The sequence below is a fragment of the Mobula birostris genome, chromosome 16 (genome assembly GCF_030028105.1).
Source record: "Mobula birostris isolate sMobBir1 chromosome 16, sMobBir1.hap1, whole genome shotgun sequence".
Classification (NCBI taxonomy): Eukaryota; Metazoa; Chordata; class Chondrichthyes; order Myliobatiformes; family Myliobatidae; genus Mobula; species Mobula birostris.
The window spans coordinates 58,727,294-58,745,817 of NC_092385.1; the positions used below are offsets into that span (position 1 = coordinate 58,727,294).

Consider the following 18,524-nt stretch of genomic DNA (forward strand, 5'->3'; position numbering starts at 1 on the left):
GGAAACCATGCTGACTTCGACCTATTTTACCATGTGCCTTCAGGTATCCTGAAGCCACATCCTTAACAATCGACTCCAACATCTTCCCAACCACCGAGGTCAGAATAACAGGCCTATAATTTCCTTTCTTCTGTCTCTCTCCCTTCTTGAAGAGTGGAGTGACATTTGCAATTTTCCAGTTTTCTGGAACCATGCCAGAATCTATTGATTCTTGAAAGATCATCACTCATGCCTGCACAAGCTCTTCAGCCATTTCTTTCAGAACCCTGGGGTGTAGACCATCTGGTCCAAATGACTTATCTATCTTCAGACCTTTCAGTTTCCCAAGCACCTTCTCCCTATTAACGGCAACTTCACTCATTTCTGGCCCCTGATACTCTTGAACTTCCGGCATACTGCTCCTGTCTTCCACAGTGAAGGCTGATATAAAATACTTACTCAGTTCCTCCGCCATTTCCTTGACCTCCCATTACTACCTCTCCAGTATCATTTTCCAGTGGTCTGATATTTACTCTTGTCTTTCTTTTACACTTTATACTGTATAACTAAAGAAACTTTTGATATCCTTTGTAATATTACACTGGACAACAAAGATATTGCTTCCTGTATACTTCTGGTTGTACCTTATGGATTTTGGGTTGCTGATCGTGAAAATCACTAGGAAATTTCCCTGTCACACCAATTTTTGAAGTCTCTTATATTTAACATTTCAATTCATAATTCAAGTCAATTAAAATGTTGCCCACAACGTAAGCTGAAAAGGTTTCTATTTTGTCCAGGCAAGCCTGGGCATGCTTAGGCAGGGCAGATACTGCATGGTAGGACAGGTTCTAGAAATCTATAAGAACATCACGCACCTGGTGTTATGTGTTGAGTTTACATGTATTATTGGCTTGCTATCACAATGACGCGCATGCTCTATGCACATAGCACATTGTGTGTACTCATTATAATGAAGTAACTGCATTTTCAGGAGGATTCGTGATAGCAAAATGTCTCGATAATGTTGCAACAGCTGCGATACTTTTTACATTTCTGGCAAGTATACACTTAAATCTCAAAGACGGAGAATAACTCTTCTTATTAAGAAAGCGGAAGAGCTCTATTTTGGTGTAAAATTGGTAACCAAGACAAAACCTGGGCTCCTCACACTTGTTGCGCAATATGCACTGTCAACCTTAGAGCTTGCCTCAGAGTTACTCAGAAGTTAATGCCATTCGCTGTCCTGATGATATGGCAAGAGCAGAATTATCACATGACATACTGCTACTTCTATCTAACCAGTGTATCTGGTTTCTCGGCTAAAGACAAGATATCCACTGAAACCCAATCTCCCTTCAGCCATCAGATTTGTGCCACATGACGACTGCTTTCCAGTACCAAAACCAAAAGAGACATGGAGTCTAGAGGAGGCAGACGAAGATGCCATGATGCACAAGGTAGGAATGGAAAATGACACTGGTTTTGAGGTCTGTACATTACGATAATTGTGGATTGATGTAGTACAGAAGAAGCCAAATGTACCTAGTCCTTGTGCATTGAAAGAGCTATCGCAGTGGCTTTTCTGTCTCTGTCCCTTTCCCACAGCGCTAGAAATCTTTCCCGAGGACACAATCAATTTCTTTTTAAAATTACTGCTGAAACTTCATACATTTTCTCAGGTAGTTCATTCCAGATTTTAACAATTTACTCCATTATTTTCTTTCCCTCAAGCTGCCTCTGGTTGAATAATTAATGGGAAACAGACAGACACACACACACTCACAAGTGCACAGGGAAATCATATTGAACCTTAGAAAGTTAAACGCGTCAAAAGTAGAGATTGCTATTTTATTGATGGCCACAGAACACTGAACATTTGGACTCACCCTTGTGGCTACATTAACTTGTCAATTAAGGTCTAATTAAAATCTTATTCATATAAAATCACCAATCTAAGAAAGAATAAATATCTTATCCTGTAGACACATTGGATGAGCAGAAATCTTCCATCTGCTTTCAAATTGAAATGACAAGTAAATGTATTTCTCCATGATGTCTGGGTGAACTGAGGCACACTGACTTAGAAAACTGAATGTGTGATGTACTAATCTTGGAAATACTTCAACAGGCAGAAGTCTTAGCAAGAGGACCTTGAACCTAATCTGTGCTACATTGAACAGGAGACTGAATGAAGTAGTAATAAGAAAACTATTATGTTATATTCTGCACTTGCTATGAAAATGCTGGACTGGGCATTGTAAATGGAGCACTACTTTAATTAAATAAACTGTCATGTAAATGTGCATAGAATTATATAGAATACTTACTCTGTAGCTAATATTTGTAATAGTTGGTCAGACAATGGGAATAGTATAATGAGCACACCGCAAATCGATGGTATATAACGACTGATAATCTAGTACTGAACACTAGATCTAATACTTGAACAGTAAGCACGTCTACAAGGAGCGCTGCCACAAGAAAGCAGGATCCATCATCAAGGACCCCTACCATCCAGGCCGTACTCAAGAACAGTTATTACTTACCCTTCAACCATCAGGCTACTGAACCAGTGTGGACATCTTTACTCACCACAACACTGGGCTGATCATTGAACACAACCTGCAGACTCACTTTTAAGGACTCTACAACTCATGTTCGCAGTATTATTAATTTATCATTATTACTTATTTATTTTTTTACTTGCATAGTTTGTCAGTCTGTGTGTGCAGTTTTTCATCGATTCTATATTCTACTTCTTTGTTCTACTGCGAATGCCTTCAAGAAAATGCCTTCAGGGTAGTGCTTGGTGATGTATACAGTACGTACTTTGAAAATAAATTTACTTTGAAGTAGCTCAACAGAAGAAAAAATGCATTAAATGGAAAGAGTTTCACTCTTTGCCTAACTAACCAGCTAAGCAACAGGTAAAGTGGAATGAAGTTGTTTGCAGGATCCCTTTCCCCACTCACAATAAATTCTGCACTGCAATCCGCACCAGGTTCAATTCCACGTCTGCTTCTGCTGAGATCTTCTGGATATGACGGAATCCATCGATGTATGGTAGAATCTGAAAGAGAAGGAAACAGTCAAAAGCTAGTAAAAAGCTGAAGGCACAACTGTCCAAGGACAATCACTGCCCAGTCAGCCTTACATCCTGAGGGAATTAAGAAAGTCCTGGTGTCACAAAAGGATACATTAATATGGTAAAGCTGGGATTGGCAAGAATGTTGAACTTGCTGCCACATGGGAACGTTGGGGGAGTAATGTGCACATCATGTTTATAGTCACATCAACTGAATCACAAGGCAAGCCAGCCTAGGTCAGAAACAGCAGTATTAGGCAGCCAGAATCTCCTTCCCACCAAGCCTGCTTTGTTAGTCAGTAAAATCATGACTGATCCAAATTTTGGCCTCAATGCTATTTTTCTGCCTGATATTTTCCTTTCCAAAAATGTAACTTGGCTTGGGGGCAGTGAATTCCAAATGTTCTTCATCCCAAGAAGAAATCTCTCCTCATTGCAGTCAGAGTCAGAATTAGAATCAGAATAAGGTTTAATATCACTGACATATGCTGTGAAATGTATTATTTTATGGCAGCAGTACATTGCAATACATAATTAAAATATAAACTACAATAAGTATATATAAAAAATACAAAAGTTAGTAAGTAAGTAGTGCAAAAACAGAGAAAAAAAGTGAAGTAGTGTTCATTGTCCATTTGGAAATCTGATGGTAGAATAGAAGCTGTTCCTGAAACACTGAGCGTGTGTCTTCAACACTGTTCCCTTTAAGTTGTGCAGATGCATGGCTGTGTTGTAACTGAAATGCTCCCATGCGTATAGCCTTTGTTGCCGTGCAGCTAGAATTTTCTTTTATATAATGCTAATATAATTTTGAATGTTAATATAATTATAAAATACCGTAATTATGTGTTAATGAATATAATCTGTAAATTATCTCAATACAGGTGTTCCCCGCTTTACGAAAGTTTGCTTTATACCACTTCGCTTTTACGAAAGACCTACATTAGTACTGTTTTCGCTAACCGAAAGAAATCCGAAGAGGATTTTCACTTTTACGAAAAAGATGCCCACTTTAAACTTGTGTTTACCCCGAGAAGGACTACCATGACTGTGAAGCCTTGTGCGGGCAGGTGTGTGCACACGCGTGTATGTGCCGATTTTTTTCTACAAATCGGTTTTGGCTAAATCTTCCCGATTCTGATAAGTGAAACTACACTGTATATACATTATTTCTACTTTATATAGGCTGTGTATTTATCATATCATTCCTGCTTTTACTATATGTTAGTGTTATTTTAGGTTTTATGTGTTATTTGGTATGATTTGGTAGGTTATTTTTTGGGTCTGGGAATGCTCAAATATTTTTCCCATATAAATTAATGGTGATTGCTTCTTCGCTTTACGCCATTTCGGCTTACGAAAGGTTTCATAGGAATGTTCTACTTTTGGATAGCGGGGGAAACCTGTAATACATACCACAACCTTTACTTTGAAACATTTTAGATATTCAATTTTCGGTGTTTCAAGTTACAACACTGTTACAAATTGTAACAATTAACACAGTAGCTCATTGTTAATAAACTGCCGGCCCACTGAACACCAATGCCCTCCGGTCTAAACATTTTACTTTTGCTATTTGCCAGTCAGTTGTTTGGCTGCCTGACATAGTTTATTTGTGTTAAGGACTCTGGTTTGTGTTTGCTTGATGTGCATACTGCAAGAAAAAAAATTTAAGTGCCGTGCTTTTCTCAGGCCATGTAAAAATTTCCTGCTCAGAGCAATGGTTGCTCCGTGCAGCCGTAAAAAAAATTTAGAAGGAAGCATCGGTCTTCAGACTCCAGTACCTTCCGCTTGATGGTAGCAATGAGAAGAGGGCATGCCCTGGGTGATGGGGGTCCTTCCTAGTGGATGCTGTATTTTTGAGGCATTGCCTTTTGAAGGTGTCCTTGATGCTGGGGAGGCTAGTGCCCATGAAACAGGCTGAGTTTACTACTTTCTGCAGCTTTTTCTAATCCCGTGCAGTGGCCACTCCATATAGGATGGTATGCAACGTTAGAATGCTCGACATGGTACATCTATAGAAATTTGTAAGCCTTCGGTGACATACAAAGTCTTCTCAAACTCCTAATGAAATATAGCTGCTGTTGTGCCTTCTTTGTGATTACATTAATATGATACGCCCAGGATGGATCTTCAGAGATGTTGACACCCAAGAACCTGAACTATTCACCCTTTCTACTGCTGAATCCTTGATGAGGACTAGTGTGTGTTCCCTCGATTTCCCGTTCCTGAAGTCCACAATCAATTCCTTGGTCTTACTGATGTTAAGTACAAGGTTGTTGCTGCGACACCACTCAACCAGATGACCTATCTCATTCCTGTACGTCTCTCTGTCAACATCTGAAATTCTGCCACTAATATTTGTGTCATCATCAAATTTATAGATGGCATTTGAGCTGCACCTAGGCACACAATTGCAGGTGTAGATAGAGTAGAGCAGTATGCTCAATATGCATCCTTGAGGTGCACCAGTGTTGATCGTAAATGAAGTTGTGATGTTATTCCCGATCCGCACTGACTGTAGTCTCCTGGTGAGGAAGTCAAGTATCCAGTTGCAGAGGGAGGCACAGAGGCCAAGTTTTGGAACTTGTTGAATAGTACTAAGGGTAAGATTGTGTTGTCGTTGAGTTGTAATAAACAAACAGCAGCCTGATGTAGGTATTGCTATTGTCCAGATGATCCAAGGCTAAGTGGAGGGCCAGTTAAATTTCATCCCCTGTAGACCTATTGTGGCTGTTGTAACGTGGATGAAATCACCGGACAGACAGAATTACTGGTAGATACAAAGCAGCTTCTTTATTCGACACAACAAGGTACCTATTGTGGCGATAGGCAAATAGCAGCGGGTCCAGGTCCTTGCTTAGGCAGCAGTTGGTTCTGGCCATGACCAACCTCTCAAAGCACTGCACTTCATCACAGTAGATGTTAGTGCAACTGGCGATAGTTATTGAGGCAACTCACCCTGCTCTTCTTGGGCATTGGTATGATTGTCACCCTTCTGAAGCAGGTGGGAACCACTGAATGCAGCAGTGAAAGTTTGAAGATGTCCTTGAACACTCCCAGCAGCTGGCTGACAGAGCCCTACCAGGTACACCATCAGAGCCTGACACCACGTAAGGGTTCACCCTCTTGAAAGGTGTTCTGCCATCAGCCTCCAAGATAAGAGATCAGAGTCACCACATGCCACAGGAATTTGTACAGGTGTATCTTTATTCTCCCTTTTGAAGCTTGCGTAAAAGGCATTAGGCTCATCTGGGAATGAAGCATCACAGACATTCACAATATTAGGTTTCATTTTGTAAGAAATAATGGCCTGCAAACCCTGCCAGAGCTGATGTGCATCCGATTCCATTTCTAACTTCAGTCAGTATTGTTTTTTCATTCTTAAAGTAGCCTTCCATTGGCCATCCAATCACAAACAGGAGAAAATCTGCAGGTGCTAGAAATCTAAGCAACACACCAACAGGTCTCGGCCCAAAACGTCGACTACATTTTTTTCCATAGACGCTGCCTTGTCTGCTGAATTCCTCCAGCATTCTGTGTGTGTTGCTTCCATAGGTCATATCTGGACTTCTTGTATAGTCCAGATCACCAGACTTGAATGCCCCATAGATCTAGCCCTCAGCAGACTACGAATCTCTTGGTTCATCCATAGGTTTTGTCTGGTAAGTTCTTGAAGGCACACACTCATCCACACAGGTCTTGATGAAGCTGGTGACAACTGTGGCATATTCATTCAGATTTAAGACCATAAGATATAGGAGCAGAAGTAGGCCATTCAGCTCATCGAGTCTGCACCGCCATTCAGTCATGGGCAGATCCAATTCTTCCTGTCATCCCCACACCCCAGCCTTCTTCCCGTACCCTTTTATGCCCTGGCAAATCAAGAATCTATCTATCTTTGCCTTAAATGCACCCAATGACTTGGCCTCCACAGCCGCTCATGGCAACAAATTCCACAGATTTACCACCCTCTGACTAAAGTAATTTCTCTGCATTTCTGTTCTAAATGGATGTCCTTCAATCCTGAAGTTGTGCCCTCTTGTTCTAGGCTCCCCTACCTAATCTGTTCAGACTTTTTAATGAGGTTCCCCCCTCATTCTCCTGAACTCCAGGGAATACAGCCCAACTGCTGCCAGACGTTCCTCAGGCAGTAACCCTTTCATTCCTGGAATCATTCTCATGAATCTTCTCTAAACCCGCTCCAATGTCTCAGCATTTCCTTTCTAAAATAAGGAGCCCAAAACTACACACAATATTCCAAGTGTGGTCTCACGAGTGTCCTAAAGAGCCTCAACATCACAGCCCTGCTCTTATATTCTATACCTCTAGAAATGAATGCCAACATTGCATTCGCCTTCTTCACCGCCGACTTAACCTGGACGTTAACCTTTAGGGTATCCTGCACGAGGACTCTCAAGTCTCCTTTCATCTCTGCATTTTGAATTCTCTCCCCATCTAAATAATAGTCTGCCCATTTATTTCTTCCAGCAAAGTGCATGACCATACACTTTGCAACATGGTATTTCATTTGCCACTTCTTTGCCCATTCCCCTAAACTATCCAAATCTCCCTGCAAGCTCTCTGTTTCCTCAACACCACCCTCTCCTCCATCTATCTTTGTATCATTGGCAAATTTAGCCACAAATCCATTAATTCCATAGTCCACATCATAAAAAGCAGCGGTCTCAACAGCAACCCCTGTGGAACTCCATTGGTAACTGGCAGCCAGCCAGAAGAGGATCCCTTTATTCCCATTCTCTGTTTTCTGCCGATCAGCCAATGCTCCATCCATGCTAGTAATTTCCCTGTAATTCCTATCCTACTGTAGGCTCTATCCTACTAAACAGCCTCATGTGCAGCACCTTGTCAAAGGCCTTCGGAAAATCCAAGTACACCACTTCTACTGAATCTCCTTTGTCTACCCTGCTTGCAATTTCCTCAAAAAATTGCAGTAGGTTAGTCAGGCAGGATTTTCCTTTCAGGAAACCATGTGCCTCCAGGTACTCCATAATCTCATCCAACAACTTCCCAACCACTGATGTCAAGCTAACAGGTCCATAGTTTTCTTTCTGCAGCCTCCCACCTTTCTTAAATAGCAGAATAACATTTGTAATTTTCCAGTCATCCGGTACAATGCCAGAATCTATTGATTCTTTAAAGATCATTGTTAATGCCTCCACAATCTCTCCAGCTACCTCCTTCAGAACCTGAGGGTGCATTCCATCAGGTCCAAGAGATTTATCCATTAAGCTTCCTTAGCACCTTCTCAGTCGTAGTTTTCACCACACATATTTCACTTCCCTGACACGCTTGAATATCCCATATATGGCAGATGTCTTCCACTGTGAAGACTAATGCAACATACGCGTTCACTTCCTCTGCCATCTTTGCGCCTCTCATTACAATATCTCCAGCGTCATTTTCTATTGGTCCTATATCTACCCTCAACCCTATCTTACTCTTTATATACTTAAAAAAGCTTTTAGTATTGTCTTTGATATTAGTCACCAGCTTCCTTTCATAATTCTTTTCCTTCCTAATGACCTTCTTAGTTTCCTTCAGCAAGCTTTTAAAAGCTTCCCAATCCTCCATCTTCCCACTAGCTTTGGCCTCCTTGTATGCCCTTTCAGCCATGGTAGTGTTCTTCTTTCATTCGGAAATTTCTTCTTATTTGGAGTATATCTATCTTGCACTTCCCTCATTTTTCGCAGAAACTCCAGCCATTGCTGCTCTGCTGGGCTTCCTGCTAGTGTCCCTTTCCAGTCAACTTTGGCCAGGTCCCCTCTCACGTCATTGTAATTTCCTTCATTCTACTGAAATACCGACACATTGGAACCTAGTTTCTTTCTCAAATTTCAAAGTGAACTTGATTATATTGTTTTCACTGTTCCCTAAGGGTTCCTTAACCTTAAGCTCTCTTATCATCTCTGGATCATTGCATAACACCCAATCCAGCACAGCCAATTCCCTAGTGGGCTAAACAACAAGCTGTTCTAAAAAGCCATTCCTTAGACATTCTACAAATTCTCTCTCCTGAGGTCCAGTACTGGCCTGGTTTTCTCAATCCACTTTCATGTTAAAATCCCCAACAATTATCATGACATGCCCTTCTGACATGCCTTTTCTATCTCCTCCTGTAATTTGTAATCCACATCCTGGCTGCTATTTGGAAGTCTGTGTACAACTGCCATTAGGGTCTTTTTACCCTTGCCATTTCTTAACTCAACCCATAGAAACCCTGCACCTTCCGATCCTACGTCATCCCTTTCTAACAATTTAATATTATTTTTTATACACAGGGCCACAACACCCCCTCTGCCTACTAACCTATCTTTCCGATACACCACATATCCTTGGACGTTCAACTCCCAATGGCAGCCATCCTTTAGCCAAGTTTCAGAGATGGCCACAATGTCAAACTTGCTAACCTGTAGCTGAATTTCAAGATCATCCATTTTATTTCTTATGCTGCTTGCATTCAAATATTACACTTTCAGTCAATTTGTTGCTTTCTGTTTTAACTGCACCATACCTCTACTGCCCTGTAAATTATCCCACTGGCTGTGATTATGCTTCATCTCCTGCCTGTCCTTTCTATCATCTCTGTTGCAAGCTATCTTTGATTTATTTCTGTTTTCCCCTTCCTCAGCCTTATCACTCCGGTTCCCATTCCCCTGCCAAATTAGTTTAACCCTTCCCTAAAAGCTCTATTAAACCTGCCTGCTAGGATATTGGACCCCTTTGGGTTCAGGTGTAACTTGTCCTTTTCATACAGGTCGTACCTCCCCTAGAAGAGGCCTCAATGATCCAGGAACCCAAAACCCTGCCCCTCCTACACCAGTCTCTTAGCCACGCATTAATATGCCTGATCATGCTATTCTTGCGTTCGCTAGCATGTGGCATAGGTAGCAATCCTGAGATTACTACCCTGCAGGTCCTGCCTTTCAGCTTCCTACCCAACTCCCTGAATTCTCTCTTCAGGACCTCCTCCCTTTTTCTACTTATGTCATTGGTACCACTGTGCACCAAGACTTCTGGCTGTTCACCCTCTCCCTTCAGAATACTCTGCACCCGATCTGAGACATCCCGTACCCTGGCACCTGGGAGACAACACACCATGCAGGTATCTCTATCAGGCTGACAGAACTTCCTGTCGGTTCCCCTCACTATGGAATCCCCTATGACTACTGCATTCCTCATCTTCTTCTCTCCCTTCTGCACCACGGAACCAGGCTCAGTGCCAGAGACCTGATTGCCATGGTCATTCTCTGTAAAGTCACCCCAACAGCATCCAAAATGAGATAACGATTACTGAGGGGGGTGGCCACAGGGGGTGCTCTCAACTATCTGAGCTCTTCCCTTCCCTTCCTTGACAGTCACCCACTTATCTAACTCCTGCAGCCTCGGGGTGACTAACTCCCTGTAGCTCCTTTCTATCTCCTGCTCATTTTCCCTAATAAGCTGTAGGTCATCAAGCCGCAGCTCCAAATCCCTAATACAGTTTCTGAGGAGCTGTATTTCGGTGTACCTGGTGCAGATGTGGCCATTTGGGAGTCTGGGAGACTGGAAGATTCCCAGGATTCCCACACCTGACACCCAGAGCAAAGTACTAACCCTACAGAATGCTCTCTATTCCTCAAAAAATGCAAGGAAAAAACGAAGTCCACTTACCCAGTTACCCCGCCAAAGCCCGAATGAGCCAAAACCCTACCACTCCGTCAATGACCACTCTGCTAGGCAGTGTCTCCCTCTTATGCCTGAACCTTCTCTACTCTCCAACACATGACTGGTGCTCCAGTTATAGCCGAGCTCCCGTGAAGTTTTCCCTTTTTAAACTTCGCTTTACAGTCAGTTGACTAGACAGTCCAATTTCTCAGGCAAGGCCTAATGCAAACAGGCAGCGAAGCGTTGCTGTGCTGTCTTCAAGTCTTGATTTGAAGATGAATCTCTGAATATTGCCTAGTCCACTGACACAATGTAGTCCTGTAAGTGCTTCTCTGTCCCTCCACTCCCACCCTCAATGATCATACCTTCTTGGTTCTCACTACTGGTGCCGCAGTCATTAATCTCTGCCTATATGCTGGGAGTAGAAGTACAGCTAAATGATCAAACTTTCCAAAATGTGGACGTGGGATGACATGGTAAGTGCTCTTGATGGTGATCACGTGTTTGGCACCTCTGCTTGCACAGGTGATATATTGGTGGTAGTAGTTCAAAGACTTCTTCAAGTTAGCCTGATTGAAATCCCCTGCAGTAATAGGGAAGGGATCTACATGTGCTGTTTTGTGACAGCCTATCACAGTGCTCAGCTCCTCCAGTGCCTGCTTGATGTTGGCCTGAGGTGGAATTTACTATGCTACTAGAATAACAATGGAAAAGTCCCTCATCAGATAAAATGGGCGACATTTGACCATTACGTGTTCCAGGTCAAGTGAGTAGGATTGAAACAGAACCACCACATCTGTGCTCCATGATGAATTCAAAGTTCAATGTAAATTTATTATCAAATTACATATATGTCACCATATACAACTCTGAGATTCATTTTCTTGCAGGCATACTCAATAAATCTAAAACAGAATCAAAGAAAGATTGCAACAACTTGGGCATTCAACCAGTGTGCAACAGACAACAAACTGTTCAAGTATGAAAAGAAAGAAATAATAATAATAAATCATAAAGCATACTCCACCTCCTCCACCTTTAAAAGACTAAACTTTAAGAGTCTTTGTGGAGAAAAGCCATACCCTTATACTGAAGATATGACCACAGTTCTAAACAGTGACTTCCTGGAAAACATACTAAGTGTCAACCTTGTCAAGCCCCCCTCCCCCGTGTTAGTCGATCACGCAGAAATATAGTAAATAATATAGGGCCTGCAGGGACACAATGATATAAGCCAGCTGGGAGTCACTTGTTCATGCAATGATAAGCACCATTCAACCATGGATTATAGGGTAGTTCCCAAAAGTTGGGAATAGCAAATGTAACCCTATTATAAAAGAGAGGGAGAGGGAACATGGACAGCTACAGACCAATTAGGCTTGCGTCAGTAGTTGAAGTAAATTCTCAAAACTATAATGGAAATAGCAACAGCTAATTTAGAAAATTATAGGACTGAGCAGAATCAACAAGGATTTATGAAAGGAAAATCTTTTCTGAGAAGCTGTTACTAGCGGGGTGTCACAGACATACGTGCTGGGATCCAAGCTGTTCACCATCTATAATTAATGATTTGGATGAGGGAATCATGTATAATATATTAAGTTTGATGAGGATATAAAACCTGGTAAAGGGCAAGTTGTGAAGAGAATGCAAAGTCCAAGACAGAAAGTGAATGACAAAGTCCAGATGGAATATAATGTGAAAGAATATCATTCATATAGATAGAAAACAACAGGAAAGCAATCGTCTGAACAGAGAGTGGTGGGTGTGTGCAACACCCTGCCAGGGGTGGTGGGAGAGGCAGATATATTAGGGGTATTTAAGAAAATCTTAGATAGGTACATGGATGATAGAACAGTGAAAGGGCTACGTAGGAGGGAAGGGTAGGATTGTTCTTAGAGTCTTAGAGTCGATTAAAAGACGGGTCTGTACTGTACTGTCCTGTAATGTTCTATGTGTTGTGCTCAAAGAGATCTGTGTACCCTTGAATGTGAATCACTGGAATTTAATTTGCAGAAACAATAAGCAAATGGTATGCTGGCCTTTACTACAGAATGATTTTAGATCAAAAGGAAAATCTCACAGCAATTCTACGGAGGCAGGTGAAACCATATCTGTAATACTGTGCGCAGTTTTGGTCTCCTCATGCAAAGACAAATTTGCACGTAACTGAGGGAAGGAAGCAAAAGTTCACCAAATTAATTTCTGGTGTGGGCTGAGAATATCCTATTTGGAGATGTAAAGCAGACTGCGTCTATATGCTCTTGGATAAAGAAAGCCAATCTCATTAAAACCTAAAAATTCTCATTGGTTTAACAGTGCAGGAACAAGTACAAAATTTTTTCCTGGGTGGGGTGTCTAGAATCAAGAATCAGAGATTCAAGGACTGGCCATTTAAGCCAAAGATGAAAAGTTAATTTTTGGAATTCTCAATCAGTAGAGGCTCAGTTGCAGAGTGTATTCAAAAGTAGCAGATTTTCAGATACTGAGGGAATCAAGTTATACAGGATTTATGGACAAATGGTATCACGGAGGTAAAAATTCAGTCATGAACTTAAGGAATAGCAGAGAGGGCATGAGTGCAAAATGGTCTATTCTTGCTTTTATTTCTCACATTCTTAGGTAATGTGAGGTCATCTAGCCAAAATGAAACTTAGTGATTACCCCATACCAACTTAGAGATCAGTTTAATTCACAACAGTATGTTTTTTTGAAGTAATACCTAAAAATAACAGTACTCAATATTGTGTCTTCCAATAATTATGGATTGAAAAAGATATATCACCCATCTTAATATAATTAAAGAGCAGGATTTTCCACTATAATCTTCAGTCATCCTACTCTTAAATTAAGCACATGGAATCTTAGCTAAATCATACTTGGAGAGTGAAGCTTTAGTTGCTTTTTAAAAATGGAGACATAAGGAAATTATACAATTGAGATAACTAGAAGGTTATACAATCACAACAGGCTGAACTGGCTGAACATCATTACTTTAAGAGAGAGGCTGTGAAGTGATCTGAAAGAGACTTAAAAATTATAAAACACTTCTGCTCCTGGGGAAGAACTGAACTAAGACATTAACCTAAGATAATCATATTGAAATAAAATAAGCAATTTCTTTAAGCAGACAGTGAATATGGAGCTCACCATACATGTATTAGTATACACTCAATGGTCAATTTATTAGATACCTCCTGTACTAATAAGGTAGCCACTGAGTTGTATATTCATGGTCTTCTGCTGCTGTAGCCCAATGACTTCAAGGTTTGATATGTTGTGGGCTTATTAGGGCATATTCTGGAGATGCAATAGAGCAAATGTTAGCCTTCAGCAACCAACCTTCAGATCTGAATATGGTTTGTAGATTAAATTAAAAATGCAGCTCGGGACCGAACACATCCAATTGACTTGAGATGTCTGCATTGCATGAATGCAATCAACACCCCATTGCATGAATACCACTCTGGAGACCATAGTAATTAACACACATTTTTGGTGTGTTGTTGGGAAGAGTTGCAATACATACAACTCGAAAGTATTATTATGAGGGCATTGTAACTATAGAAATTGTCCTGTTACCTTTGTTCTTTAACATGTTGGAATGTTGGGTTGGGGACTCTCTGTCCCTTTCTCTCTCGTGATTCCAAAGGCTGCCAGTTAGAGTGTGTTCCAAATAAAGACTTATATGAGTTTTATATTTACCACGTGTGCCTCCCTGGTAACTTCATTCATAGTTACACAATGTTCAATGCTCTTCCGCACACCTCTGTTGTATCATGTAGTTATATGAGTTACTGTCACCTTCCTGTCAGCTTGAACCAGTCTGAACGTTCTTTGCTGACCTCTCCCGATAACAAGGCTTTCTCCCGCAGAACAGCTGCTCACTGGATTTTTTTTGTTTATTGCACCATTTTCTGTAAACTCTAATGACTGTTGTGCGTGAAAATCCTAGGAGGTCAGTTTCTGAGATACTCAAACCACCCCGTCTGCTTTGAACAACAACTGAATCACCTGACCATGTCAGCACATGCTTTTATTCGTTAAGTTGCTGCCACATGATTGTCTGATTAGATATTTGCATTAACAAGCAGGTATACCTAATAAAGTGGCCACTGAGTTTAGCTGAGTGGGGATGGAAGGAGGTTCCAGTGGAGCATTAGCATGGAATCACTGCACCAAATGGCCTACTTCTGTGCTGAATATATTAAATGGAATTTGCCTTCATTCAGTTGTCTGCCTGATGCTATCAATCTATAGTTTTTCTAGTCTTTTAGTTAATCCCGATATTAGGGTCAGGTTTGTGAGTCTCACATTGACGTATTCTATTCCAGGTGCAATCTGACTAGAGCAGTGTTTCTTCAATTGAACCTTTAGCTGACTTGCACTCTAAGAGTGCATCATCAATCGGAGCCTCCAGTAAAGGAGCAGATGCATCATCAAATGGTTTTTACAGTCAAAAATTTCTCATGATAAGCAAAGGCTCTTGAAGCAGCTGGCACATATACTATTGAGACAGCAATGCCTGTTATTCTCATGGCTTTCTGCTCACCTGCTGTGTTGTGAGGTCCCAGTGAATTTTGATAAAATCTTCTTTACACTCAGTGAACACTGGCACATCATACTCCTGTACCACAGGCTGGTCTCTCCGCTGTGCAATTACCTTTAGGTGAATGGTATTGGATTCATCTGAAAAAGGAGAACAAACTGTAAGCTCCTTAGAACTACCACTTTATGAAGAAGGATTGGAAATCATTCAAAAAGGCAATTCTACTTTCAAGAACTGCCTCCAAGTTTCCATTCTTCCCTTTGGGGAGGCTAAACTCCCCATTAAATCATTTTCCAACTTGATATAGAAATAAAACCCCAATATGATGGAAAAAGCTGCTATATAGAATAACAAGGAACAACTTAACTGTTTATCTTACAATGGATAAACTCATTGATGAAATCTCAGGAAATTGTTCATCTAGCTGATGTTGATTGAAAATGCTTCAGCCTTTTCTCATGTGCTGGACAGTGCCATTATTGAGGACAGGGATGATCAGAAAATCTCCTCATAAAACGAATAAATGAAGACTACCATTCATGACTGAAGCTGACAGGACTTTGATCTAAATTCTTTATCAGTATAGCATATGCTATTTTAACTATTAGCGTACTTGAAGTTGTATATTGTGGCTTCAGCAGTTTGGCATTTCACAAAGTACAATTGGTTATGTCACTAATATCCTATCCTGTATTCCTCATGGATCCCAGTATTTTGCCCCTAGGCTGAATGGTAACAGTAGAGTAAGGTATATGACATGAGGTTACAAAGAGATAGAATACAATTCAGATCTTATGGCCTACCTCAATTTGTACAGCTACAATTTGTGAGCTGGCAAATAGGATAATTGTATCAAAAACTACATATTTTTATGAAGACCAACTGATTCATTGATGATCTTAAGGATAAAGAAACTGCCCCATATACCTGGTCTGGCTTGATGGGATTTGAAGTACAGTATTGTAGCATGGAAGTCTGAAAATTATGTAGCTTTTATCTCAATGCAGCTGATGTGAAGCAAGTCAATTTACACCTGTTGATTAAGATCACAGCTTACACGCTGTTATGAAACAGATTTAGACAAATTTTTGTGGGCAGTTAAATACAAGAAGGATACTTCCCAGCTCCTACTCACTGAGAGAATTAAAGGCTGTTGTGAAGTCAATAAAGACGATCCACCTTTGTTAGTCCTGTCCCTGCAATTCTCCTGGAATTGTCACATGGTGAAGATCATATCTGTTGCGTCTCTAAATGAATCCTTATTGCTCAACTGGGCACAGAGAGGAGGCAATTGAGGACTTTTGCAGCATTCAGCAGAAAGATTCTCTGCAGTTACAACTGGATGTGTCACTATTACACTGTTTCTGAGGTCCACAGGAATCCACTTCCCAAATATAAAACATAGAACGCTACAGCACAGTACAGAACTTTTGGCCCATGATGTTGCACTGACCTTTTAATCTAGTCTAAGATCAATCTAACTCTTCCCTCCTACATAGCCATTCATTTTTCTATCATTCATAGGTCTATCTAAGAGTTTCTTATATGTCTCCACCACCACCATGCATCCATCACTCTCTGCGTAAAATATTTACCTCCAGCATCCCCCTATACCTTCCTCCAATCACCTTAAAATTATGCCCGCGTGTATTAGCCATTTCTGACCTGAGAAAACATCTCTGGTTATTCACTCTATCTGTACCTTGTATCAACTTGTACACTTCTGACAAGTCTCATCTCACCCCCTTTCGCTCCAAAGAGAAAAGGCCTACCTTGCTCAAATTATCCTCTTAAGATATGCCATTTAGTTCTGCATCCTCTTTAAATCTATCCACATCCTTCCTATAATGAAGCAACCAGAACTGAACATAATATTCCAAGTGTGGTCTGACCAGGGTTTTATAGAGCTGCGGCATTACCTTATGGCTCTTGAACCCAATCCCCTGACTAGTGAAGGCCAACTCACCATATCCCTTCTTAACAACCCTATCAACTTGTGCAGCAACCTTGAGGGATCTATGAACATGAGCCAAAAGATCCCTCTGATCCTCTATAGTGTCAAGAATCCTGCCATTAATTCTGTTAATCATACCCTCAGTTCTAATCGACAAGGTCCAAAGCCTGGTCCTCTGTATCTCCCCCTGCAACTGGATCCTTGACTTCTTCGCCAGGAGACCACAGTCTGTGCAGATTGGAAATAACATCTTCTCCTCACTGACAAAATCAACACTGGCACACCCCAAGGATGCATTCTTAGTCCACTGCTTTACTTTCCCTACACCCACAACTGTGTAGTTAGTCAAAGCTCAAACGCCATCTAAAAATTTGCCGATGACACAACTATCGTTGGCAGAACTTCAGATGGTGACAAAGTGTACGGAAGTGAGATAGACCAGTTAGTTGATGTCTTCACAGCAATGACCTTGCACTCAACATCAGTAAGACCTAGGAACTGAATGTGGACTTCAGGAAGGGGAAGTTGAGGGAACACACAGCAGTCCTCATCGAGAGATCAGAAGTGGAAAAGGTGAGTAGTTTCAAATTCCTGGATGTCAACATCTATGAGGATCTATCCTGGGTCCAACATATTAATGCAATTACAAAGAAGGCAAAACAGCGGCTATGTCACCAAAGATATTCGCAAATTTCTACAAATGCACTGTGGAGAGCATTCTAACTGGTTGAATCACAGTCTGGTAGACAGGATCCACTGCACAGGATTGAAAAATGCTGCAGAAAGTTGTGAGCTCAGCCAGCTCCATCATGGGCACTATCCTACCCAGGATCCAGGACACCTTCAAAAGACAATACCTCAAACAGGTGGTATTCATCATTAATGACCCCCATTATTCAGGACATGCCCTCTTCTCATTGGTACCATCAAGAAGGTGGTACAGGAGCCTGAAAACACACACTCAATGTTTCAGGAACAGCTTCTTTCCCTCCACCATCAGATTTTTGAATGGACTATGAACCATGAACACTACCTCAACATTTTTTCCTTTTTTTTTTTTGCACTACTTATTTAATTAATTTTCTTTCTTATATATACACATTGTAATTTTTAATTTTTATTATATATTGCAATGTACTGCTGCCAAAAAACCAACAAATTTCACGACATACGCCAGTGATATTGAACCAGATTCTGATTCTGTATTCTAATTCAACCTACCAAAATGAATTACTTCACACTTAACCTGGGTTGAACACCATCTGCCACTTCCAGCTACTGCAGCC

The 18,524-nt window shown here is 41.0% G+C and overlaps 1 protein-coding gene across 1 annotated transcript in view; it reads right to left on the reverse strand.

Moving 5' to 3' along the window:
• nprl2 (NPR2 like, GATOR1 complex subunit) overlaps nucleotides 1-18,524 on the reverse strand; it is a 54,118-nt gene that overhangs the window by 13,988 nt on the left and 21,606 nt on the right. The window contains exons 5-6 of the mRNA XM_072280711.1: nucleotides 15,288-15,424; nucleotides 2,955-3,052 (exon numbers count right to left, since the gene is read on the reverse strand). Of these exons, the coding sequence (XP_072136812.1) occupies nucleotides 2,955-3,052; nucleotides 15,288-15,424 (235 nt within the window). The remainder of the gene's footprint in view (nucleotides 1-2,954; nucleotides 3,053-15,287; nucleotides 15,425-18,524) is intronic.